This window comes from Malus domestica, chromosome 15 (genome assembly GCF_042453785.1).
Source record: "Malus domestica chromosome 15, GDT2T_hap1".
NCBI classification, from domain to species: domain Eukaryota; kingdom Viridiplantae; phylum Streptophyta; class Magnoliopsida; order Rosales; family Rosaceae; genus Malus; species Malus domestica.
Window position 1 is genome coordinate 54905263 of NC_091675.1, and position 26234 is coordinate 54931496.

General features: G+C 40.7%; 1 protein-coding gene across 1 annotated transcript; it reads right to left on the bottom strand.

Moving 5' to 3' along the window:
* Positions 1–1888: 1888 nt before the first annotated feature.
* LOC103431798 (uncharacterized) lies at positions 1889–23378 on the bottom strand. The gene is made up of 16 exons (XM_008369968.4): positions 23048–23378; positions 22783–22916; positions 22559–22616; positions 21741–21956; positions 20953–21228; positions 20466–20600; positions 20252–20377; positions 19331–19372; positions 19124–19231; positions 18446–18588; positions 18204–18327; positions 17103–17177; positions 16033–16386; positions 15858–15950; positions 3155–3284; positions 1889–2393 (listed from the first exon to the last, which is right to left on the bottom strand). Exons 1-16 carry the CDS (start codon positions 23267–23269, stop codon positions 2152–2154), a joined length of 2478 nt encoding a protein of 825 aa, XP_008368190.2. The 5' UTR covers positions 23270–23378; the 3' UTR covers positions 1889–2151.
* Between the last annotated feature and the right edge of the window lie 2856 nt (positions 23379–26234).

Here is a 26234-nt window from a genome sequence, read left to right on the forward strand (position 1 = left end):
TATATGAATCACGTTATGCCCATGCCTATTCATCACGCTAAAATGAGCCCAAGTCACATGCTCGGGGTTTGTCAAGTGAATTGTGGTGTGAATGGCTACATGAGTTTATTGGGCCTATGTGGAGTCAAGATTATGGAAGACTTTGGGCTGCTTGGGGGTTAGGGCTTGGAGCCCACACAGGCAAGCATTGAGAGATAACAAACTTAGTTTTCCCCTTTCCCTAGCAAGCTAACTAATCCAAATAGAATGGAATCAAGTCCTAACCCTAAGCTCACGTGAAAACCCCACCAAAGAAGGCATTTAATGAAGATAGAGGCTGACTTTCCCTTCCCAACTCACGTAGAAGTCCAACGGGCGAAAGCCATGTAGTGTGTTACCAAAAGTAGTGTCTGTGGAAAGCTGACCTGGGAAAGCAGTGCCTTGGGAAGGAGGCATGATGTAGGTTTCAAGGGTCAGCAACACCTAGCCATCTTGCACCAAAATAAAAAGGGTAACAGAAGAACTAGAGAGAAAGAAAATGGAGAAGGAACAAGCCATAACTAGAGATTCCTTGGAAGGGAATCATTCAACTACAAATATAGGTCAAGAACTTTAGAAGGGTGATCCCCCAGCAAAACACAGTGAGCCAAAGAAACCCAAGAGTCATCACTCTGCAACTTGAGTATTTTCCATAACCTCCTCTGAGTATTTCAGCCATCATAAGCTTTGTCACCACCCTAGGAAACCAGATTATTCAATAGAGAACACCATACAACCACCTAATCTCTCTCTTTCAAGCAAAACTGATGAACTTCTAGCTTCTACACTACGCTTCTCTTAATCAAGCCATTATTTGTTTAATCATGCTAATCTTCGAGTCATTGGTCGAACCGAGATATTTCCTAAGACAAGCTAACTCTTTCAAAATATTCCGGAACTTGGTTAGAAACTGAACTAAGGAAGATAAGAGGATGTTCTCAAAGCCCAAGTCCACCTTGACCTAAAAGTCACCCAACAAGTCCTCCTTCTCACATCTCATTCCTCCTCCAACCTATGCTCAAAGCTAGAAATGACATATCTATTTGGACATCAGTTCTCAACTCTCCCATCACTTGTTTGCACCTGACCAGCATACCAAAAAATTGGGTCCAAATGTGATGTGGCTTTATCCAAAGTAAGGGTGTTTTAGATGCCCCTTAGGTCTCATCCCTTTCTATTGTTTTTGTTTTTTATTCTCCTTGTAGGCGTATGTAATGGTGGTTCGGATCTGGTGGCTCACCTCCGGTGTGGTGATTTTAGTGGCGGAATTTAGTTGAGGATAGTTCAATCTTGCGGGTTGATAATTTTGTATTGCGATACCTTCATCCAATTCAACGCGAAGCTGGTTCTTATTGCGGCTACCCTTGTGGTTGCTGACGAGGTGCTAGCAACGGCGGTGACTGCATTCTGTCTTTGGGGCATATAGATTAGGGGGGTGGTCATTTTTATTGTTTTATCTTGCTGTTGAATGGGTTTCGGCTGTCTCCAATTTTTGTGGAGCTTGTTTGTTGTAACTTGTAATGGCCTTTTCTCGAAATCTTATGCTTTTTCTTGAAAAACCAAAAAGATAAAAAAAGGTAAATGAGAAAATGAATAAGTTTGAAACCAGATTCCCAAAAAATAAAAATAAAAACAATGTTGTCTTCCAAAAATGTTAAATCAAACAATGAATTTAAATAACATGAAATATGTGCAATAATTAAGGAGCTACCTACAATCCCCTTGCCATCGAGAATTTTTAGGTGCAAGCCAAAGGAGTGTTAAAAGAAAGAATCATCAGTATGCCAACATGAAGAAACAATGGTCAACAAGTTCGGACTATCCTACTCATTTACCGGTCGGACATAGACAGCCAAATAAAGATGGGGAATAAAACAGATGGCCGGAACCACCTCATGAACAGATGGTGTATTAGGAAAACTAAACCTTAATTACATTCTGCAACAGGTAACAGATTCAATTCATTTATACCGAATTCAGCAAAAGAGGGCTGTCCCCCCAATATATATCCTACTCACAGCATGGCCAAGGTTGGCGATTCAGAACACAGGTGTTTGATCTGCCATATTTGTCTCCAAAAAGAGAAAGTTACTAGTACTTTGCAGTAAAGTTACAGAACCCAGCAAGAAAGCCCTAACCTTTGAGGAACATGTTTCTGAACTCATCATTGGATTTTGGCTTTTCATCATCCTGTTTCTCAGTAGTTGGTTTGTTTGTACTACGACCAAGTGCAAGGATATTCCTGGGAGTTGCAAATGTGTTCCTACCCTTCAGCTGTACATTATCTCTTCCTCGGTTATAAGTAGACTGCTGTCCTTGACGTGCTCTAGGTGCATTGGAGGCCTCAGCAGAATCATTAGACTCAGCTCCCCTGGCTGCACCAGTTTGAGTGGAAGTATTCAGCACAAGCAATATCATGACCACATACAGTAATGAAATCCAAATAGATCTCTCATCATATAAATTTTTTTTAAATCAGAAAGACTTTCAAAGAACATATATGCCCAATACAGAAGACATGAGTATATGAAGTACAGAAAATTTGGAATGCCATTTCTTGCAAGATCCATCTCTAGTAATATTATATGCACTTTCAAAAGGAGCGGATATTATCTTCCAAGTCTCCCTTTTTCCCCTCCATGAGAGCCTTTTTACAGTTAGGTATTCGACTTCAACATATTTTTATGTTCTGTTGCATATTTCTTGTCTATGTACTGGTTTTCAGTTTTCACCTGGTTTTGAAAAAGTTTCAATTATCCACTGATTCACTCCTTGAGCTAGGTTCTATTAAATGAGCAAACAATAAATAAAATCAAAATCTTGAGCACCATATTTGATATCTCAGTTCTTCAGCAAGGTTTTAGACTTCAATTCTCCTTCGGTCAGAGTATGATGCAAATTTAGATTTGAGACTTGGTCACAAAATCAGTGGGAGCTGAACATTCAAACCGATCCAGGTTTGATGAATAACTAGAATAATACTATAAATGTAGTATGTATAACAAAATTTGAGGAAATACCTAAATTTATTATGAACCAGTACATGACAGATGGTATATTCCATAGGGTATCAATTTAATTTAGATTCAGCATGTGCACATAAAATTATGTTAAAAACAAACCCAATGTGGCGTACCTTGTTCCTTCTTCCCATGCTTTGGATCTGATCGTGCAATGCTCAGCTTCTTCCCAAGGAGCATCTGCTTATTTTTTGCAACAGCTGCAACGAGGTGGGCATCATCTGAGAAATCCACATATGCCAATCCCTTCACAAGTTAAAAGGAAAATATAAAATCAGAACTTTCAAGACCACGATGAGAAACAAAGTATAATGAAGTCAACCACTCGATGCAAAAAAAGGTATGGAAACATGGAATTATTACTTCTGATTTATGCACCAACACAACAACAACAACAACAACAAAGCCTTTTCCCACTAAGTGGGGTCGGCTATATGAATCCTAGAACGCCATTGCGCTCGGTTTTGTGTCATGTCCTCCGTTAGATCCAAGTACTCTAAGTCTTTTCTTAGAGTCTCTTCCAAAGTTTTCCTAGGTCTTCCTCTACCCCTTCGGCCCTGAACCTCTGTCCCGTAGTCACATCTTCGAACCGGAGCGTCAGTCGGCCTTCTTTGCACATGTCCAAATCACCAGAGCCGATTTTCTCTCATCTTTCCTACAATTTCGGCTACTCCTACTGTACCTCGGATATCCTCATTCCCAATCTTATCCTTTCTCGTGTGCCCACACATCCCACGAAGCATCCTCATCTCCGCTACACCCATTTTGTGTACGTGTTGATGCTTCACCACCCAACATTCTCTGCCATACAACATCGCTGGCCTTATTGCCGTCCTATAAAATTTTCCCTTGAGCTTCAGTGGCCTACGACGGTCACACAACACGCCGGATGCACTCTTTCCATCCAGCTCGTATTCTATGGTTGAGATCTCCATCTAATTCTCCGTTCTCTTGCAAGATAGATCATAGGTAACGAAAACGGTCGCTTTTTGTGATCTTCGCTAGATTGCTCCGGTCATTAGTGTGGATAAGTATATAAATGGATAGAGATAGGAAAGCAAACACAAGATGTACGTGGTTCACCCAGATTGGCTACGTCCACGGAATAGAAGAGTTCTCATTAATTGTGAAGGGTTTACACAAGTACATAGGTTCAAGCTCTCCTTTAGTGAGTACAAGTGAATGATTTAGTACAAATGACATTAGGAAATATTGTGGGAGAATGATCTCGTAATCACGAAACTTCTAAGTATCGGAGTGTGGTGTCGTCTTGACTTGCCTTATCTGTCTCATAGGTAGATGTGGCATCTTCTCTGGAAGTACTCTTCCTCCATCCAGGGGTGGTATCTTTAACTGGTGGAGATGCACAAGGTAATGTATCAATTTCACTTGAAGCTTACTTGTAGTTTCAGGCTTGGTCAAGCGCGATACAAACCATGTAGTAGGAGTCCCCCAAGTCGCCGGGCTAGGGGGTCTGCTGAAAGAGGTGACAGACAAGGTAAGCAATCAGAGCTCCGACTAATTGTTCACCTTCTCCCCATCTTGCAGCAGCATGAAGGATAAAGAGAAGAAAAATGAGAAGAGATGATATGAGATACTTTTGCTTTTGAAGAAGTAACTTTCCACAGGCTTATTCTTGAACTGAGCTGGAGGGTTTTCTGGTTTCCTCCAAAGTATAAGGCCGACTGAAGAATTTGAGGGTCAAAACAAGTCCATCAAATCTAGAGTACGTTCCACCCTGCTGATATGGGATACTTTTGCTTTTGACAGAGTAATGGATGTATCGGCACGTGTGCTGTTACGCTTGTCTCCACATGCTTCCTTGTATCCTTCGCACTTGCCCTATCTGTTCCTCAAGCAGATGCGGAATCTTCCCTGGAAACATAAGATGTTGAAGATGAGTACTCGAGAGCAATGCCAGGTAAGTAATCAGGTAAGGGGTTCCAGGCAGTCAGTTCCTGGCTGGAAGCTTGATTCCAAGTGCTGACTGATTGCTCTCTTTCTCCTTGTCTTGCAGGTAAAAACAAGGCCAAAAGAAAAAACAGGGAAAAAGCATGATATGGGATACTCTTGCTTTTAACCCTGATGATATGAGATATTCTTGCTCTAGTATAGCTTGTTTGCAAAGGTATTATCGGGGGGAAAGAAAGCTGAATATTTCGAAAGGCTTTGTTGGGAGTGCCCTATCAGATATGATGAAGGGTTGAGCATTTTTGCAGGTCTGCCTGTCCGTTGGGGATGGAGGTCGACATATATAGGAGTCTCCCTAACAACAAGTAGTAATGCTATTCCTTTACCCTGCTTGGTCATAGCACGGTAGTGGGAGCTGCCAGTTTCACATGTTTTAACTCTGTCAGAGCACTTTGAAAAAGTGGTCTGTGGTATCTGGCTCTCGAGATTCGGAGAACGATGCCTCTTCGATTTTTGAGAAAGCAATCATGTTGGGGGTCTGACTCTCGAGATTCGGAGAGCAGTGTCTCTTCGATTTTTGAGGAAGTAATCATGTTGGGAGTCTGGCTCTCGAGATTCGGAGGGCGGTGCCTCTTCGATTTTGGAGCAAGCAATCTTGTTGGGAGTGTTGTCTCGAATGTGAGTAAAGGTTGGACATGTTTGCTAGTCTACCTTGCCACGAAGCACAAAGGTTGACACATAGGGACTTTCCAATTATCCAGCAATGGTACTGTTCCTTTACCCTCTCTTCGATTTTGAGAAAGTAGTCATGTTGGGAGTCTGGCTCTCGAGATTCGGAGGACGGTGCCTCTTCGATTTTGGAGCAAGCAATCTTGTTGGGACTGTTTTCTCGAATGTGAGTAAAGGTTGGGCATGTTTGCTAGTCTACCTTGCCACGAAGCACAGAGGTTGACACACAGGGACTTTCCAATTATCCAGCAGTGGTACTGTTCCTTTACCCTTGTGGGTAATAATATGGTAGCTAGACCTTCAAAATTTATGTGTCTAAACTTTGTTAGTGCTGTTTCTTTGCTATTCTTTTACCTTTCTTGGTCAGAGCGATGTAGTGGGAGCTGCAAGCTTCACGTGCTCAACTTTGGCAGAGAACTTTGGCAAAGTGATCTGTGGTACCCATGAGTTATTGTTGCGTGTGGGAAGTGGGTGATTGAACAGTAAGATTCATGTGCTTTCTACTTCACCAGAAGTCTTCGACAGAATGCCCATAATTTCTGCAAAGCTGAGTGTGCGTGTGACAGGTGCTGACAAGGCTAGAAAAGTAGGTGCCTCTTTGATTTCTGAGATCGGCCCTCGTGGTCTCTGAGCAGCCCAGCTTTTGAGAAAGCGAGCGCCTCTTCGATTGATTCGGAGAACGGTGCCTCACCGATTTTTGAGAAAGCAATCATGTTGGGGGTCTGGCTCTCGAGATTCGGGGAGCAGTGTCTCTTCGATTTTTGAGAAAGTAATCATGTTGGGAGAGTGGCTCTCGAGATTCGGAGGGCGGTGCCTCTTCGATTTTGGAGCAAGCAATCTTGTTGGGAGTGTTTTCTCGAATGTGAGTAAAGGTTGGGCATGTTTGCTAGTCTACCTTGCCACGAAGCACAGAGGTTGACACACAGGGACTTTCCAATTATCCAGCAATGGTACTGTTCCTTTACCCTCTCTTCGATTTTTAAGAAAGTAGTCATGTTGGGAGTCTGGCTCTTTAGATTCGGAGGACGGTGCCTCTTCGATTTTGGAGCAAGCAATCTTATTGGGAGTGTTTTCTCGAATGTGAGTAAAGGTTGGGCATGTTTGCTAGTCTACCTTGCCACGAAGCACAGAGGTTGACATACATGGACTTTCCAATTATCCAGCAGTGGTACTGTTCCTTTACCCTTGTGGGTAATAATATGGTAGCTAGACCTTCAAAATTTATGGGTCTAAACTTTGTTAGTGCTGTTTCTTTGCTATTCTTTTACCCTTCTTGGTCAGAGCGATGTAGTGGGAGCTGCAAGCTTCACGTGCTCAACTTTGGCAGAGAACTTTGGCAAAGTTATCTGTGGTACCCATGAGCTATTGTTGCGTGTGGGAAGTGGGTGATTGAACAGTAAGATTCATGTGTTTTCTACTTCCCCAGAAGTCTTTGACAGAATGCCCATAATTTCCGCGAAGCTGAGTGTGCGTGTGACAGGTGCTGACAAGGCTGGAAAAGTAGGTGCCTCTTCGATTTCTGAGATCGGCCCTCGTGGTCTCTAGGGAGCCCAGCTTTTGAGAAAGCGAGCGCCTCTTCGATTTCTGAGATCGGCCTTCGTGGTCTTTGAGCAGCCCAACTTTTGAGAAAGCAAACGGCTCTTCGATTTCTGAGATCAACCCTTGTGATCTCTAAGCAGCCCAACTTTTGAGAAAGCAAACGCCTCTTCGATTTCTGAGCAGGCGCCTCTTTGATTTCTGAAGCTCCGTCGAGTGCAGATTTTTATAGGGGCTGGCATTAAGTTCCAAAGCACACTTGAATCTCCACCAGTAGAAGCTTCATTCTTGCACTTCTAAGATCTTGATTTGTCCGACCTCTTCTCTCTTCAACACCTTTGAAAATGTCTGGCCCCTCCGACCGTCGTTTTGACTTGAACCTTGTTGAAGAGGCAGCCCCGCCTTCTCCAGACAACATATGGCGCCCATCCTTCGTCTCCCCAACTGGTCCTCTTACCGTTGGGGATTCCGTGATGAAGAATGATATGACCGCTGCGGTGGTGGCCAGGAACCTTCTCACTCCCAAAGATAACAGACTACTTTCCAAACGGTCTGATGAGTTAGCTGTTAAGGATTCGCTGGCTCTCAGTGTTCAGTGTGCAGGTTCTGTGTCTAATATGGCACAACGCCTATTTGCTCGAACCCGCCAAGTTGAATCATTGGCGGCTGAAGTGATGAGTCTCAAACAGGAGATTAGAGGGCTCAAGCATGAGAATAAACAGTTGCACCGGCTCGCACATGACTATGCTACAAACATGAAGAGGAAGCTTGACCAGATGAAGGAAACTGATGGTCAGGTTTTACTTGATCATCAGAGATTTGTGGGTTTGTTCCAAAGGCATTTATTGCCTTCGTCTTCTGGGGCTGTACCGCGTAATGAAGCTCCAAATGATCAACCTCTGATGCCTCCTCCTTCTAGGGTTCTGTCCAGTACTGAGGCTCCAAATGATCCCCCTCCGGTGCCTTCTCTTTCTGGGGCTCTACCGACTGCTGAGACTTCTCCTAAGCAACCTTTGTGAAGGCTCCCTCTTGTGTGTTTATTTTGACTCATGTATATGTACATATTTGTAGCTTATCGGGGATATCAATAAATAAGCTTTCCTTTTCACTCTTAACTGACAGAGAAGATCAAATTCATTTCATATACATATATGATAACTCCAGGTTTTACTGACAAAATCTGGATGCTTTTCACAATGGTCTCACTGACAGATGTTTTTACATTCAGCTAATGATGATACACTATACATCAATAATTTTTAGGGGAATGCACGCACTAGGGGACTCCATAAAATAAATTTATTGAGACCAAGGAAATGAAACTTCCGTTCAACTATAGTAGAGAGGAAATCAGTCACAGCAGGCACTAAATAGAGGAGTACGCGGGGGTCAAGAAGCTAAACCTGCCAGATGAATACAACAACAACAACAACAAAGCCTTTTCCCACTAAGTGGGGTCGGCTATATGAATCCTAGAACGCCATTGCGCTCGGTTTTGTGTCATGTCCTCCGTTAGATCCAAGTACTCTAAGTCTTTTCTTAGAGTCTCTTCCAAAGTTTTCCTAGGTCTTCCCCTACCCCTTTGGCCCTGAACCTCTGTCCCGTAGTCACATCTTCGAACCGGAGCGTCAGTCGGCCTTCTTTGCACATGTCCAAATCATCGGAGCCGATTTTCTCTCATCTTTCCTACAATTTCGGCTACTCCTACTTTACCTCGGATATCCTCATTCCCAATCTTATCCTTTCTCGTGTGCCCACACATCCCACGAAGCATCCTCATCTCCGCTACACCCATTTTGTGTACGTGTTGATGCTTCACCGCCCAACATTCTGTGCCATACAACATCGTTGGCCTTATTGCCGTCCTATAAAATTTTCCCTTGAGCTTCAGTGGCCTACGACGGTCACACAACACGCCGGATGCACTCTTACACTTCATCCATCCAGCTCGTATTCTATGGTTGAGATCTCCATCTAATTCTACGTTCTCTTGCAAGATAGATCCTAGGTAGCGAAAACGGTCGCTTTTTGTGATCTTCGCTAGATTGCTCCGGTCATTAGTGTGGATAAGTATATAAATGGATAGAGATAGGAAAGCAAACACAAGATGTACGTGGTTCACCCAGATTGGCTACGTCCACGGAATAGAAGAGTTCTCATTAATTGTGAAGGGTTTACACAAGTACATAGGTTCAAGCTCTCCTTTAGTGAGTACAAGTGAATGATTTAGTACAAATGACATTAGGAAATATTGTGGGAGAATGATCTCGTAATCACGAAACTTCTAAGTATCGGAGTGTGGTGTCGTCTTGACTTGCCTTATCTGTCTCATAGGTAGATGTGGCATCTTCTCTGGAAGTACTCTTCCTCCATCCAGGGGTGGTATCTTTAACTGGTGGAGATGCACAAGGTAATGTATCAATTTCACTTGAAGCTTACTTGTAGTCTCAGGCTTGGTCAATCGCGATACAAACCATGTAGTAGGAGTCCCCCAAGTCGCCGAGCTAGGGGGTCTGCTGAAAGAGGTGACAGACAAGGTAAGCAATCAGAGCTCCGACTGATTGTTCACCTTCTCCCCATCTTGCAGCAGCATGAAGGATAAAGAGAAGAAAAATGAGAAGAGATGATATGAGATACTTTTGCTTTTGAAGAAGTAACTTTCCACAGGCTTATTCTTGAACTGAGCTGGATGGTTTTCTGGTTTCCTCCAGAGTATAAGGCCGACTGAAGAATTTGAGGGTCAAAACAAGTCCATCAAATCTAGAGTACGTTCCACCCTGCTGATATGGGATACTTTTGCTTTTGACAGAGTAATGGGTGTATCGGCACGTGTGCTGTTACGCTTGTCTCCACATGCTTCCTTGTATCCTTCGCACTTGCCCTATCTGTTCCTCAAGCAGATGCGGAATCTTCCCTGGAAACATAAGATGTTGAAGATGAGTACTCGAGAGCAATGCCAGGTAAGTAATCAGGTAAGGGGTTCCAGGCAGTCAGTTCCTGGCTGGAAGCTTGATCCAAGTGCTGACTGATTGCTCTCTTTCTCCTTGTCTTGCAGGTAAAAACAAGGCCAAAGGAAAAGACAGGGAAAAAGCATGATATGGGATACTCTTGCTTTTAACCCTGATGATATGAGATATTCTTGCTCTAGTATAGCTTGTTTGCAGAGGTATTATCGGGGGGAAAGAAAGCTGAATATTTCGAAAGGCTTCGTTGGGAGTGCCCTCTCAGATATGATGAAGGGTTGAGCATTTTTGCAGGTCTGCCTGTCCGTTGGGGATGGAGGTCGACATATATAGGAGTCTCCCTAACAACAGGTAGTAATGCTATTCATTTACCCTGCTTGGTCATAGCACGGTAGTGGGAGCTGCCAGTTTCACATGTTTTAACTCTGTCAGAGCACTTTGAAAAAGTGGTCTGTGGTATCTGGCTCTCGAGATTCGGAGAACGATGCCTCTTCGATTTTTGAGAAAGCAATCATGCTGGGGGTCTGGCTCTCGAGATTCGTAGAGCAGTGTCTCTTCGATTTTTGAGGAAGTAATCATGTTGGGAGTCTGGCTCTCGAGATTCGGAGGGCGGTGCCTCTTCGATTTTGGAGTAAGCAATCCTGTTGGGAGTGTTGTCTCGAATGTGAGTAAAGGTTGGGCATGTTTGCTAGTCTACCTTGCCACGAAGCACAAAGGTTGACACACAGAGACTTTCCAATTATCCAGCAATGGTACTGTTCCTTTACCCTCTCTTCGCTTTTGAGAAAGTAGTCATGTTGGGAGTCTGGCTCTCGAGATTCGGAGGACGGTGCCTCTTCGATTTTGGAGCAAGCAATCTTGTTGGGAGTGTTTTCTCGAAAGTGAGTAAAGGTTGGGCATGTTTGCTAGTCTACCTTGCCACGAAGCACAGAGGTTGACACACAGGGACTTTCCAATTATCCAGCAGTGGTACTGTTCCTTTACCCTTGTGGGTAATAATATGGTAGCTAGACCTTCAAAATTTATGTGTCTAAACTTTGTTAGTGATGTTTCTTTGCTATTCTTTTACCTTTCTTGGTCAGAGCGATGTAGTGGGAGCTGCAAGCTTCACGTGCTCAACTTTGGCAAAGTTATCTGTGGTACCCATGAGCTATTGTTGCGTGTGGGAAGTGGGTGATTGAACAGTAAGATTCATGTGCTTTCTACTTCACCAGAAGTCTTCGACAGAATGCCCATAATTTCTGCAAAGCTGAGTGTGCGTGTGACAGGTGCTGACAAGGCTAGAAAAGTAGGTGCCTCTTCGATTTCTGAGATCGGCCCTCGTGGTCTCTGAGCAGCCCAGCTTTTGAGAAAGCAAGCGCCTCTTCGATTGATTCGGATAACGATGCCTCATCGATTTTTGAGAAAGCAATCATGCTGGGGGTCTGGCTCTCGAAGATTCGGGGAGCAGTGTCTCTTCGATTTTTGAGAAAGTAATCACGTTGGGAGTCTGGCTCTCGAGATTCGGAAGGCGGTGCCTCTTCGATTTTGGAGCAAGCAATCTTGTTGGGAGTGTTTTCTCGAATGTGAGTAAAGGTTGGGCATGTTTGCTAGTCTACCTTGCCACGAAGCACAGAGGTTGACACACAGGGACTTTCCAATTATCCAGCAATGGTACTGTTCCTTTACCCTCTCTTCGATTTTTAAGAAAGTAGTCATGTTGGGAGTCTGGCTCTCGAGATTCGGAGGACGGTGCCTCTTCGATTTTGGAGCAAGCAATCTTATTGGGAGTGTTTTCTCGAATGTGAGTAAAGGTTGGGCATGTTTGCTAGTCTACCTTGCCACGAAGCACAGAGGTTGACACACAGGGACTTTCCAATTATCCAGCAGTGGTACTGTTCCTTTACCCTTGTGGGTAATAATATGGTAGCTAGACCTTCAAAATTTATGGGTCTAAACTTTGTTAGTGCTGTTTCTTTGCTATTCTTTTACCCTTCTTGGTCAGAGCGATGTAGTGGGAGCTGCAAGCTTCACGTGCTCAACTTTGGCAGAGAACTTTGGCAAAGTTATCTGTGGTACCCATGAGCTATTGTTGCGTGTGAGAAGTGGGTGATTGAACAGTAAGATTCATGTGTTTTCTACTTCCCCAGAAGTCTTCGACAGAATGCCCATAATTTCTGCAAAGCTGAGTGTGCGTGTGACGGGTGCTGACAAGGCTGGAAAAGTAGGTGCCTCTTCGATTTCTGAGATCGGCCCTCGTGGTCTCTGGGGAGCCCAGCTTTTGAGAAAACGAGCGCCTCTTCGATTTCTGAGATCGGCCTTCGTGGTCTTTGAGCAGCCCAACTTTTGAGAAAGCAATCGCCTCTTCGATTTTTGAGATCAACCCTCGTGATCTCTAAGCAGCCCAGCTTTTGAGAAAGCAAACGCCTCTTCGATTTCTGAGCAGGCGCCTCTTCGATTTCCGAAGCTCCGTCGAGTGCAGATTTTTATAGAGGCTGACATTAAGTTCCAAAGCACACTTGAATCTCCACCAGTAGAAGCTTAATTCTTGCACTTCTAAGATCTTGATTTGTCAAACCTCTTCTCTCTTCAACACCTTTGAAAATGTCTGGCCCCTCCGACCGTCGTTTTGACTTGAACCTTGTTGAAGAGGCAGCCCCGCCTTCTCCAGACAACATATGGCGCCCATCCTTCGTCTCCCCTACTGGTCCTCTTACCGTTGGGGATTCCGTGATGAAGAATGATATGACCGCTGCGGTGGTGGCCAGGAACCTTCTCACTCCCAAAGATAACAGACTACTTTCCAAACGGTCTGATGAGTTAGCTGTTAAGGATTCGCTGGCTCTCAGTGTTCAGTGTGCAGGTTCTGTGTCTAATATGGCCCAACGCCTATTTGCTCGAACCCGCCAAGTTGAATCCTTGGCGGCTGAAGTGATGAGTCTCAAACAGGAGATTAGAGGGCTCAAGCATGAGAATAAACAGTTGCACCGGCTCGCACATGACTATGCTACAAACATGAAGAGGAAGCTTGACCAGATGAAGGAAACTGATGGTCAGGTTTTACTTGATCATCAGAGATTTGTGGGTTTGTTCCAAAGGCATTTATTGCCTTCGTCTTCTGGGGCTGTACCGCGTAATGAAGCTCCGAATGATCAACCTCTGATGCCTCCTCCTTCTAGGGTTCTGTCCAGTACTGAGGCTCCAAATGATCCCCCTCCGGTGCCTTCTCTTTCTGGGGCTCTACCGACTGCTGAGACTTCTCCTAAGCAACCTTTGTGAAGGCTCCGTCTTGTGTGTTTATTTTGACTCATGTATATGTACATATTTGTAGCTGATCGGGGATATCAATAAATAAGCTTTCCTTCATTTCAACGTATTGTGTTAAATACACCAAAGCCTTCTTCGCTAAGTTCTTTGAATTTTCTTTTGTTGAAGCTTGTATGTTGAAGCTTTCTGAGTGGAGCATGTAGGTTGGGGTAGTGTTCCCTTAATTTCCCGAGTGAGGAAAACTTCTCGATTGAAGACTTGGAAAATCCAAGTCACTGAGTGGGATCGGCTGTATGAATCTTAGAACGCCATTGTGCTCGATCCTGTGTCATGTCCTCCGTTAGATCCAAGTACTCTAAGTCTTTTCTTAGAGTCTCTTCCAAAGTTTTCCTAGGTCTTCCTCTACCCCTTCGGCCCTGAACCTCTGTCCCATAGTCGCATCTTCTAATCGGAGCGTCAGTAGGCCTTCTTTGCACATGTCCAAACCACCGTAACCGATTTTCTCTCATCTTTCCTTCAATTTCGGCTACTCCTACTTTACCCCGGATATCCTCATTCCTAAACCTGCCAGATGAATACCTGGCATAAATTCAAATCAAACAGAATATTATTATAAGAGCATTCTCCTCTAACACCCCCCCCCCCCCGGGGGCAGGGTGCATAGGCCTCGCTTTTTGCTTTTCTCTATATTTTGTAATATGAGTTTCAATTTTGCTCCTGAAATAGATTTACGAAACAAAACCCAAAAAAATTCACTTCAAACGCCGTCCAAGAGAAAGCACATGTTACAAGTAGTATATACTAAACCCAGGAGGAGGAAGTGTCCCCTCGTTGTCCATTCAAAACAAACATAGTAAAACTTGAGCCTTCAACCCCACCTGTGCCCGATACTTTGGCATTCCATGGTTTAAATGAAATCATACCATATAAAAAGTCAATATCTTGGTCGAAGAATATAATATCTCATGTAATTTTAGCCTTTCAGCTGTTGAGAATATCGCGTTTAAGAATGGGAAAAATAGAACAAACTCCGGAAATCGAAAAACAAATAACCAAGATAAATAACACCAAGAATTTACGTGGTTCGGCAATATGTGTTTACGTCCACGGGACAGCAACAACAATCTTTCACTGTATCAATAATGAGTACAACAAATAATCTTGCCAAATCTCTAGAACTAGGACTTGACGAAAAACCTGAAAGAACAAGAACAAGAAATACACTATCTCTTTTCTTTTCTCTCGCACACACTTTGCCCCTTTTTATTCTCTCACTCTAATCCCTTGAGTGGTATACAATTTATTGTTTTGCTCCCTTTTTCAAAACTAGTACAATAGCCCCTTTATATAGACATAATAAAGGTCTTCTTCAATAAGGATTATTAATCCTAATTGGAATCTAGTTATAAATCCTACTCCAATTGAGAAACTAACTCCAATTGGGTAAAAAACTCCAATTGGGAAAACAATTTAATCCTCTAAGACTATAATTCCTTATAGACTTAGGACAACTTATCATGGGCTGGAAAAACCTAACAGCAGCTTGCTCGCATCAACTAACCAACGGTGATATTTTACTCACTGCACATGTCCACTATGAAAAAGATGAGGAAGTTCAATGCTCTTCTCATATAACAATTTTCAATTCGAAAATTTAGAGTTTAACAATGTGCAGGTAGAATAGTAGGATTGTTAGGGCCAGAACATGTTTTGATCTGAGAGAATGATTAAATAGTTCCATGCACTCTTACATTCTGAGTTGCCACATTCAGATTAGATCAATACCACAACTGTAGAACAAAAGATGTAATTTGATTTTTTATTCTAGATCAAACCAGTTCCATCATCAACAAAAAGAACAGAAACTTTCTTCAGATACAGCACATAATTTTGTGCCAGCAGTATTTTATCCGAGTAAGAGGTCGCACTTGGTGCGATGGCAAGTGCCTTCGCCCATGAGCGGTAGGTCTCGGGTTCGAGACTTGGGAGCAGCCTCTCCATTAATGGGGATAAGGCTAGCCGACATTCACCTCTCCCAGACCCTGCGTAAAGCGGGAGCCTTGTGCACTGGGTACGACCTTTAGTATTTTATCCGAATCTTACTTTTGTACTGAGCAAATTATGACTCTACAGTGTCCCAAATAACCCTAAATCATTGACCCAAAAAACAATACCCTATCATCAAAGTTGTTGTCCAGAATTTCCAGCAACCTGTCTTCAATTACAAGATCTATCTTTTATGCCTCTAAACCATTAACATAGTCAAGCTTCAACCAATGTACGAGCATTAAAATCCCTCCTAGAACCAAACATTAAAATCAGGACATTAGCCAATCCTAAAATACCAAACAGATTGCTAAACTAAAAAGGTTTGCACACAGCATAAAGAAACACTAAGAAACTGAGAGAGAGAGAGAGAGAGAGAGAGAGAGACCCTTGACTTTCCAGTGAACTTGTCATGTAGTATTCTTACAGCAACCACTCCCCCAACATCACTGAAGAATTGACGCAGATGTTCATCATTTGCCTGAAAAACACGAACAGTTTCTAAGATCATGCCTGTGCATTAAAGAAGAGAATAAGAAAGGATTTAGGGGTTGTGTACTTGCCTTAAGGTTAATATTTGAAACAAAAACAGTACACTGGTCAGCATATACTTTTCCTTTCTCTGGAACACGCTCTTTCATCTGTTGCTCATTTTCTCTATCTGGTTGGTCACCCATGGCCTTGATCTTTTCCACTTTAGTTTGTTCAACTGAGTTCACCACCTCAGAATCCTTCCCATGTGCTTTCTTTGGCTTTTGGGCTGCATCTTTTTGCCTCTTTGCTGGATGCTGTTCATTAGGTATCTCAGAAACTTGCTTTCTCTTATCACGAGCATTCTTCTTCAAAGGAGACTCTTCTGTCAATTTGGATTCTTGTTGTGACCTGAATAATTCTAGCTCTTCCAGACGAGGAGTGACCTAAATAAGGGAGCAGAAGTCAACAACAGACCTTCAATCTGTTGGAGTGATGAGCACTTCTTTAAAATATAGATTGACAAAAGAACAGTGACTTGAGCTGAGATGATCAAGGCAAAGCATATCCGTACTTAAACTGCGCAAATTTGGATAACTTTTAACACTAAAAACTGCCTCCCCCGGGTCTATGTAAGATATGGTAGAACTAGTGCTAGTGTAGTTTTCAGATTTTAAAATGATGAGTAGTTTGTTATTCATTAAGTGATAAAACTTCATTATGGTACCTACACTGACATCACACCAACCTTATAAGCACAATCATTGGTGGCTCTCATATTACAGTTTTCTTTTGACAAACTCTGACTTTATATTACTGTAAACTGCAATGTATCTAGAAATAAAGGTAGAATAATTACCTTCACATTCACATATTCTAAATGATTTCGGTTCCATTTATCATTTTCATATGTTGAGTAATTTATTAATCATTAGGTGAATCTTTATTCACATTACCTAAGCTGAGGACATTAGACAAATCTTATGAAGTACAACCCTCAGCATGGCGACAAACTTTTTATGTTAACCATTAATTTTTCTGCAATCCAGAAATGAAGGAACGTGAAGTAGAAAGATGGAAATTACCTTCACATTCACATATTCTAACGATTTCAAATTTCATACAACATTCAATTGGTAAGTGCAAAAGAGGGAAAATGTACCTTCTGTACTGCATGGTCAAAATCATCCAACGAACCAAACTCCCTCTCAAAACGTAACCACGAGTGGCAGATGTCCTGAATTATTCTGTATTTTAGGAACTGAAGGCACCATCTAATCCCAAATGTATTATATACAAGCGTATAAGCTACTATATAATAAAAATAAAACCAAACATATGCACAAACACCCAAATTGACATGATCAATAAGCAACAAACCAAATTTTTGCAAGAAACTACATGTACACTACACGAGTCAGTATGAAGTATGAACACAGAATGAAAACCGCTACTATCAAAATTCAAGACACGAGGCCTTTTAGGAAAAAAGGCAAGCTTCTTGCAGTGATATGGTTTATAATTTGTTGAAAAGAAAGCTAGATAATACACCAAATTACTGAAGAAAGCTTCACTTCAAATAATCTTTACAACTAAGTTTTAAATTTTTTTATTTCTAATAGTAACTTTCAACTTTGTCAATTAATTCTTGCTGTTTTATCCTTCTTAAGAACGTAAATGCTGATCACATCTAATTCGAAGCCATAACATCCAGATTCACCTGGGTTTTAAAATCCCCAGAGGCTTCTGCTAAATTATGCGCCACATTGGGGCTAGGAACGAGGGGAGAATGTTGACAATTTGATAATCAATAGGCTGAAGAAATCTGTAACCAAATACTTATCTATAGAAATGTTCTCTTGGTCAACTAGTAACCAAGAAATGCATGGTCAGTGGTCACCCACCATTGAATTTGATATCAGGGGTGGAGATTTTAAATGGATGTGCTTACTATCAAATCTAAGGGTGACCATGAATCCTTGGTCACCAGGTGACCAAGAGAACTGTACTTTGCTCATCTAATCTAACCTCACTGCCTGCTATGAACAAACAAGATATTTACTCGATTCTGTGCTCAATGTTTGAACAGGAATATGAAATATGAAATACGGACATAGCGTATCACACAAATCAGAACCCAAAAACTAGGCAAAAGTAAACACAAACTCCTGAATGAGTTAAAAAAGTTGTGAAAATTTGAGAGAGGCCGAGTGGTCAAAAACAAGTTTCATTCAAGAATATAGACGAGGAAAGTAGATCTTACCTCTGAACCAGTTCTGGGAAATCTTTTACTGTAACATCTCCTATATAGGGCCCGAGCTTCATTAACATGACCCAATTCAGTTTCCATTGCTATATAACCTTGCCAGGCTTCCAGCATTGAACCACTAACAGAAGATAAAAAAAAAAAATTAAGCATCATACAAATGCAAACAGAAAAGAAAAAAAAAAAAAAAAGCATCCCAATATAACAATCCAAATTCACAAATTCCAAAATGCCCATACCAGAGCTTAAGTAAAGTCTCCCAAACTCCACGAGCTGCCAGTTGGTCCTTATGTAGATTTAGCTCCAAACGGGCCCAATAAGCATGCAAACGTAGCAAGCCATCCGTGTTCTTCAGGTATGCTGACAAGTAATCTGATGCATTCTGAAGGTATAAATTGTCAGAAATTTCATGTGTACAAACAATACATTATTTCTTTCTACTAAGTGGAAAAAGGCTGCAAAAAAGCATAATCCTTACCAGCATATGGGTTATTTTGCCTGGACACAACCAATGTGATTGCTAACCCTTAAACGTACAGAAAAAACAGACTTTCCTTTTTCTCTTTCTTATGAAGAACATACTGGTAACTTAGGACTTCAATTGATCCAAACATGGATATACATGTATTTGTACAAATATATATATATATATATATTTTTTTTTTTTTTTTTTTTTTTTTTTTTTTTTGAGAAGACATTTTCTTTTTCATCTTTGGAATATGCAAACAACAACGTAACACCTGTAATCCCACCCCACCCACCCCTGACCAAACCTCACTTAATTCAGAAGACCAAGAGACACATACAATCTAATTGCAATTTAGTAATTGTGGTAAGTTTAATCCCAACTAGTTTTCCTTGTAACTTCGCCACAAAAATGAATTACGTTTTTATATAAGTGAAAAATAATAACAAACCTGAAAGGTTTCCCTGATTAATGAATACTCCAAGCCATGCTCTCTTTCAACAGCGCATGATATTCTTCTTCTTAAGCCATCTACACGGGTGAGGTACAAATCTAGGTACTAAAGAAAAGAAGCTCAATGAACAAAGATATTAAAAAATATTGTCACATATTTAGATACAAAGACAGAAAGACAAATCAATTATAAGAACATCTGTACCTCATCAAGGGTTAAAGTGCATAGCAGAGACTTCTCAAACACCTGAGAATGAGCAACAAGTTAAAAGGTACTCTACACATTTTTCAAGAAATCATAATGGAATTGTATTTCTATTGGTTCATTTTACGTTTATTCATTTTTGGTTTGGTAAAGGCATCCACTGGAGTTGTATTGAAAATTGAGTCTTCACTGGAGAATATTCTGGCTGAGACTGGAGACTAAGTCTAATGAGAAGCAAAGCCCAATAGTAAGTTACCTATTGGCTCTACAGTTTGATGTACTAGTTCCTTAACACATGAAACATGTCAAGAGTAAAAATTTTGGCATTTCTTTAAATTCAAAGCCAAATAGTGCCCATTCATCCTTCACTGTAAACCAAAACCCTTGCCCTCCTTTTCTTACATATATCATATTAAGGGAAATTTTGAAAAGAAAAGGCAATTACATAACAGCAATGTCAGGAATACCATATTAAAACTTTGTGGACAATATCATCAAACAAACGTTGCCAAGATTCATATTTTCTCATTGAAATAGTACTTCCTAGAATCTCAGAAGAAGGGGGAAAATAGATAGAGAACACCATGAAGCCCAAATGAACGGAGCAAAAATAGTTAAGATAGACTTGATTCAGGACACAAGTCACATATTTAGAATTTAATATGGTCCAGTCAGTAAACCAACTAATATAATACGACAGTGTTGGCATACTCCAAGTAACCATTCAAGGCTAGTTCTTTCTTTCTCTTACAACATATTCTTTAAAACTACTAGGCAAACAGAGATGTATTTCTGTCTGATGTAGCTTAATAACCAAGTCAAAAGCAAGTATTCCAACAAGTAATCAATCAAAGAAATTAGAAGCAGACAGAGATCAATAAAAAATGGTCCAGCCAAACAAAATTGAAATTTAAAACATACAGAGGCAATCTCTTTCTCAGAAACATGACCACGCTCCAAGGAAAGCATGTATTGGACCCAAAGCTCTCCAACACAGGGGCAATTCATTACAGCCCTGGAATAAACGTTGGTTATAACATTGCCAACCTGAAAAGGTTAAAAAAAATTACTTTAACAGCACAGGGTTGCCATTGGAACAGAAAATACGTAATAAGAGATGCCAAGGGATAAAAACCTTCAATGTTTTGTCCAAATAACGAGTATAATCAAGCCAGAGATAACTGGATATAGGAAAGGCCGTAATAGCACGTTCATACAACGTCTGGACCCGGGCTGGATCTCCAGAAGACTGTTCAAATCTCAAGTAGTTCTGCAGAAAAGAATAATTTATTCTTTCCAGAAACTGAAGATTTACACATTAAGTAAATAAACTAACCGGAGGATCATAATGACAAACCATACAAATGAAAGTAGAAAGGAGGCAGAAAAGACCAGAAACTGAAGATTTACACATGAAGTAAATAAACTAACCAGAGGATCATAATGACAAACCATAGAAATGAAAGTAGAAAGGAGGCAGAAAAGACAAACCGTAAGTTCAAAAAAGACAATGGTGCAAGGATATGTAAAGGCAAACCAGTGAATAAAAGGAAAATACAACTGTCATTTCTAACTTAATTTTTCTACGGTTCTAATAAGTACTAGTTCCAAATTATACATACCATGAAATTTTGAAGTCTTTCCGACTCTGACATATCCTGCAGACAAATCTGTTCTTCAAGATGAATGCGAGCATCATACATTTCCAGTGCCTTTTTGTACGCTGAGGCAACCTGGAATGAAATTCCATCCAGGTCACTGGAGCCAGCATCAAGAATGTTTCCTTGTTCCACCTCCCATGCCTTGTAATCCAAAAGTGTTGACCTCATATTAACATGGGGGACTGACAACTGACGGTGGAATAAAGAGCGGACACGCTGAATTTGCTTTTCTCTTGCCTGCAGTGTAAGAAGAATTTCTTGAATATAGATCTCAAAAATAGTTTAACCATCTAAAGGCGGCATATAATTATCCCAAAAACAATAATTATAATATGAATAACTAAGTAAGTCGTGGGGCATTCAAATCAAAATGTAATTTAGAACTCTTACAGGCATTTAGTTATTTCTCTTACAGGTTTTAAAGAAGAGATGGCTGAAACCATAACCAAAATTAGATACTAATCTGCATATTTACAGTTGTATGGCTTACCTTTTAAATACCATTAGTTTATTCGTAGTACTACTATGAACATGTAAATCTGAACTGAGCTATAAGAATTGGCATAACAAAGAAAAAGATTAGACTGAAATGTTGGCCAAAGAGAGAAAAGTCACAGATGGAGTTCAACATTTGATCGTCAGTCTCATTCTCTTTTATTATTATAACAGGAAACATAAACTTGTATAGAAAATGAAGATGTACTACAAGAAAAGACGGCCAAGAGATCCATCAATATACCACTACAAACCTGATTGTCTTTCTCGTCGATAGTATGAAATATAGCTTGCTCAAATGACCGATAGGCTTCCCATAGTTTATTGCCTTCAGAAACATGCAAACCAGCTGCAGTAAGAGCACGTTCAAATAGATCTCTGGCCTTCGAAATACCAGCAGGCGAACATTCTCTTACTGAGGGATCATTTTCTTTAACAAAATCTAAGTAGTCACACCAAAGAGAGATGGACTGCAATTGAAGGTCACCAAGTTAACAGTCAATATTCCCTGCAATTCTTTGATCATTAACAACAGAAAAATATGAACAGTGATCAAGAATCGATATGTTGGGCAAAGCTTTAAACTTACATCAAATCTTAACGAGACTAGATACTGGTGCTAGCCCACTCAATGAACAATCTCTAGACTAAAGTAACCCAATGAACACTTCTAGAACAAAAGTGTGATGTTTCATTACAAGTTTAAAGTTAACTATGTTCTTGCACAACCAGAACATAAACAACATAAGTTCATCCAAGTATAGAGAAGGGGTATAAACCTTAGATCACTTTGAACGGAGCACATCCATTTAGAGAATGAAAACCCTCTTGTACAAAAGTTAGGACAAGTTATGTGCATATGAAACAGAAAAATTGTCGATAAGGCATTCTGCTTTTATAACTGAAAGTTTGGATGCCATCCAATTCAAAGTCATAGTTAAGTTTGTTTATTTTGCTTCTCATTTTCAATTTTTGCCATAAGCGTCCATAATTAACATAAATATGGCATGGCATATCAAGAAATAACAATTTTTAAATTGCACGTTTTCTAGAATAAAGAAGCATAACCAACCAGATATTCAAAGACTCCTCGCTCGTAAAGCTTTTCAATAGCCCAAAAAGCATCAGACCTGCAAATTGGACAAAACAGATTGTTCTTAAATAATATACAAAAAATTAGGCCACCGAAATGAGGAACTACGTTTTCCTTTATGTGTCCATTGTGTCTGTGTTGTGTTTAAATATGAAAAAAAAATTGAGGCAAACAGAAGAGCGTTGGTAACGAAACGAGAGTACCCAGTGGAAAGAGAAGCTTCGTCCTTAGCCCAATCCTGCCACATAGAAGGGGTTAACGGAAACAGCTGATTCATAGCTTCCCTTGCTTGCCTCAGCTTTTCAATTTTAGCCATTTGCCTCAGAATCTTGATGTACTGTAGTCACAATAAGAATTCAAATTTAGATTTTCGTCAGCAACCAGACAGACGGTATTCGAACAACAATGCATAACCCATTAGAAAAAATTAATAAAGGAGCGAGAATATTGGCAAAGGTGAATACTTACTTGGACATGAGTATCGTAGTTGCCAGGATTGGCAGACAGTTCGGCTTCAAGGGTTTGGAGTTGGAGGTTATGGTGGGCTTGGTCGTCGCCGTCTTCAGAGCCAGAGTCAGAGTCGGAATCGGAATCGGAGGAGCTAAGGTCTTGGTCAGGGAGGTCTGCCATGGGTTGGTCGCCATTGTTGCCTTCTTCAGAAGTAAGGGGTTTTAGGGTTTCTTCGTCCATATGTGATCTTTATTCGAATTGGTATTGGAATTAGAATTCTTTCTTTCTTTCTTGCAGTGAGGCTTGAAACATGGGAGGCTTTTTTTCCTTCTTATTTTCTGGTGCGAGCGATGTATTTTTACTTTTATGCCCTAACCTGTGCCAACTGCAAACCTGGGCCAAATGTAAAAAATTGTCTTTACTTGGGTTAATTGTAATTAACAATCAAATTGCAATATGTTATGACATTGTTATTCACACACCTTTTTGCCCATCGTATCGAATGAATTGAAGAAAATAAAGACAAAAAATTAACAAGGATGTGAAGTAAAAATGTGTATGAATAGCCCTATTGACACACCCTGACCTAAATCAAGGCATGTTGGACGTCACGTGAATATGATGTAGTTATGTGCACAGTACGGAAACAATAAAGATATAAAGAAATATGAATGAATAAAAACCAATTTACTAGCAGTACTAGCTAAGATAACGTGCTAGTACGAGAATAAGTGTGAAATACACAACCAAAGTATAAAAAGCCTAAATGCAGTCAAGCAGACAAGTACTGATTAAACAACACCCAAGGATGATCCTACATTTGATATTCTGCCAGAACCACCGACAAAATCCTCGTGATCCACCAAAGCACTTCTATCTAAAACCTGGAGGGGCGCAAAACAAAAAGTGTGAGTGGGCAAAAACAAAGCTTTTCAAAATCATTTCATTTCTCAAAAGTTCTAACCCCTCACCGTAAAACCTGTATAATTTACCATAAAGTATAATATATGCTATAACATAAATCATGCTCAGGATGAAAATCCATAGAAGTATACCATACCAAAGTATCTAAATGAAATGCCATAAGTAATCCAATTCACATATATCAATGCCAGATATCTTATCAGCCCAATCCACCTAATGTAACATGCATGGCTGAATCTATAGCACATAACCAATCTCAATCATATCAAATCATACACACGAGTCAAAACCACCTAAAGTGGTCTGTACGACAAGACTGGGTGTAAAATAAATATGTTCTAGTGTTACGATCACGTGAAGACTGTGCGAATGATCGCGGGTCACCTACGAGTCGGAACCATCTATAATGGTCTGTACGACAAACATGTGCACCTAACTTGGATCCAAGGTGAGCATATGGTGCGGGAGGGAATGAATGTGCCCTAACTCTGGATGGGAGCACTAACACCGGGGTGCAGGTTTATTAGCTCTCACACATCACATCATATTTGCATAACTGAAGTAACCTCATACCTTTAATGTATAAACTTACCTGTGCGTCCACAGCACCAATCATAAATATATGCAACTACTAATACATAATTAAAATAGGCAGATACTTTGTATGGCATTTCAAAACGTATAATCATTCAAATTCATTTTTTGGGAAAAATCTAAAGTATATAAGTATATGCGGAAAACCAAAAGCCCACTCACTGGTATGTCGAAGGGTCGTAGCCCTCGAGTCTTGATTGATGGCGCTTGTCCTCAGGATAGGTCTCACCTATATGTGAAATAACTGAATAACCGTTATTTAAAGCACATACACAAAACTAGCTAATAACTTCTCATACATTGCTCAAATGGGGTATTTAAATATACTACCATGACCTACTCAACCTTAGAAACATCCCCATATTTTAAGAAAATTTTTCCGAGCTCCCACGCGCCCTCACACGTCGGCCAAGGCACTGCCAGACGCGCGGCTCACGCACAGGCACATGCCTAGCACACCAAACGGATTCCCTAATGGCGTTAGGGAATATTCCGTTAAAAATCAGAATATGCCGTTAAAGTTACCTGACGGCATCAGAATATTCTGTCAACTTTGACGGAATATTCTCCTCTTTCTTCCTTGGTTCGCCGGAGTCCGGTGCAATCGTCGGAAACTGGGAAATTTTAAAACTTCAATATCTTGCTCATTTTTCCACCAAAACTCACGAAATTTGTACCAAAATGAAGCTTAGGACTAGAAGAACAAAACCTTACCACTTTCAAGCCTTGAAATCCACGAGATTTCGCTGGAGGAACCTCGATATTCCGGGCAAACTTGAAACTTGCCAAACTCAACTTCCCGACATCCAAATCACTTCGTTTTTCTTCTCCGAACTTCGTGAAGATGTCCTAAAGCTTAGCAGCTTAAAATCTCCTAAAAACTTTGAAATCACGAGTGCATGAATAGTAACCCAAAATTGGGTTCTCGGAAAAATGAGGTCTTTACGTTCTAAAAACAGTATAGATGTGTTCCTGAGCTCACAAGAAACACAAAGATGACTTCAAAAACCTCGATCCGTGAAGAAATTGCTTGGTTTGAGGTTTGTCCATACGTATTGTACGGAAAATGGAGAAAAACCGAGAGGGAGGAGAGAGAGAGGGTCAACGAGATTGGGTATGGATGTGTGTATGGGGTCCAGTTTGCAGCCAACCAAAAACAAAAGAAATTAAAACCCAAGTCCCAAATAGTTCCTAAAGTTTAGGAAAATAGGAATTGGACCACAACCAAAACATATCACACAACACCTCAACGTCTAAGGATACTTAGACAATTCACACCATCGAAAAATTTGCTGTCACACTTTCACGGCAAATCTATAATATTCAGTTCTTCCTCCTTACTAGTTCTTGGTTACTCGTACAATATTTTCTCTCCCTCTTTTCTGTCTGATATGTGCGCAAGCCTGTCTTATTTTGTACCGCCAAAACCCATTAATCACCGCATCAAACATTTGGATTGATCCCTCACAAGCACATCATGGAAATCATCAGGTTTTCTCCATATAAACCGCAAATTCCATGTTCTGTTTCACAAATTATAATTTTTTATAAAACTTGCACAGAACATATAATGTTTAAACCCAACAGTTTAAGACAAAATCATGACTAAATATTAGAAAAAGAAGCATAAATGCTCATATAAAACCAACCTAACAGAGGGTTAGATAGGGCAATCTCTTCAACAAGT

Coding starts and splice junctions, on each gene's coding strand:
- LOC103431798 (XM_008369968.4), bottom strand. CDS start 23,269: ATGGACGAAGAAACCCTAAAACCCCTTACTTCTGAAGAAGGCAACAAT. Junction 21,229..21,740: donor TCGACGAGAAAGACAATCAG/GTTTGTAGTGGT, acceptor CTTACACTGCAG/GCAAGAGAAAAGCAAATTCA. Junction 19,232..19,330: donor GCACTTTAACCCTTGATGAG/GTACAGATGTTC, acceptor TCTTTTCTTTAG/TACCTAGATTTGTACCTCAC.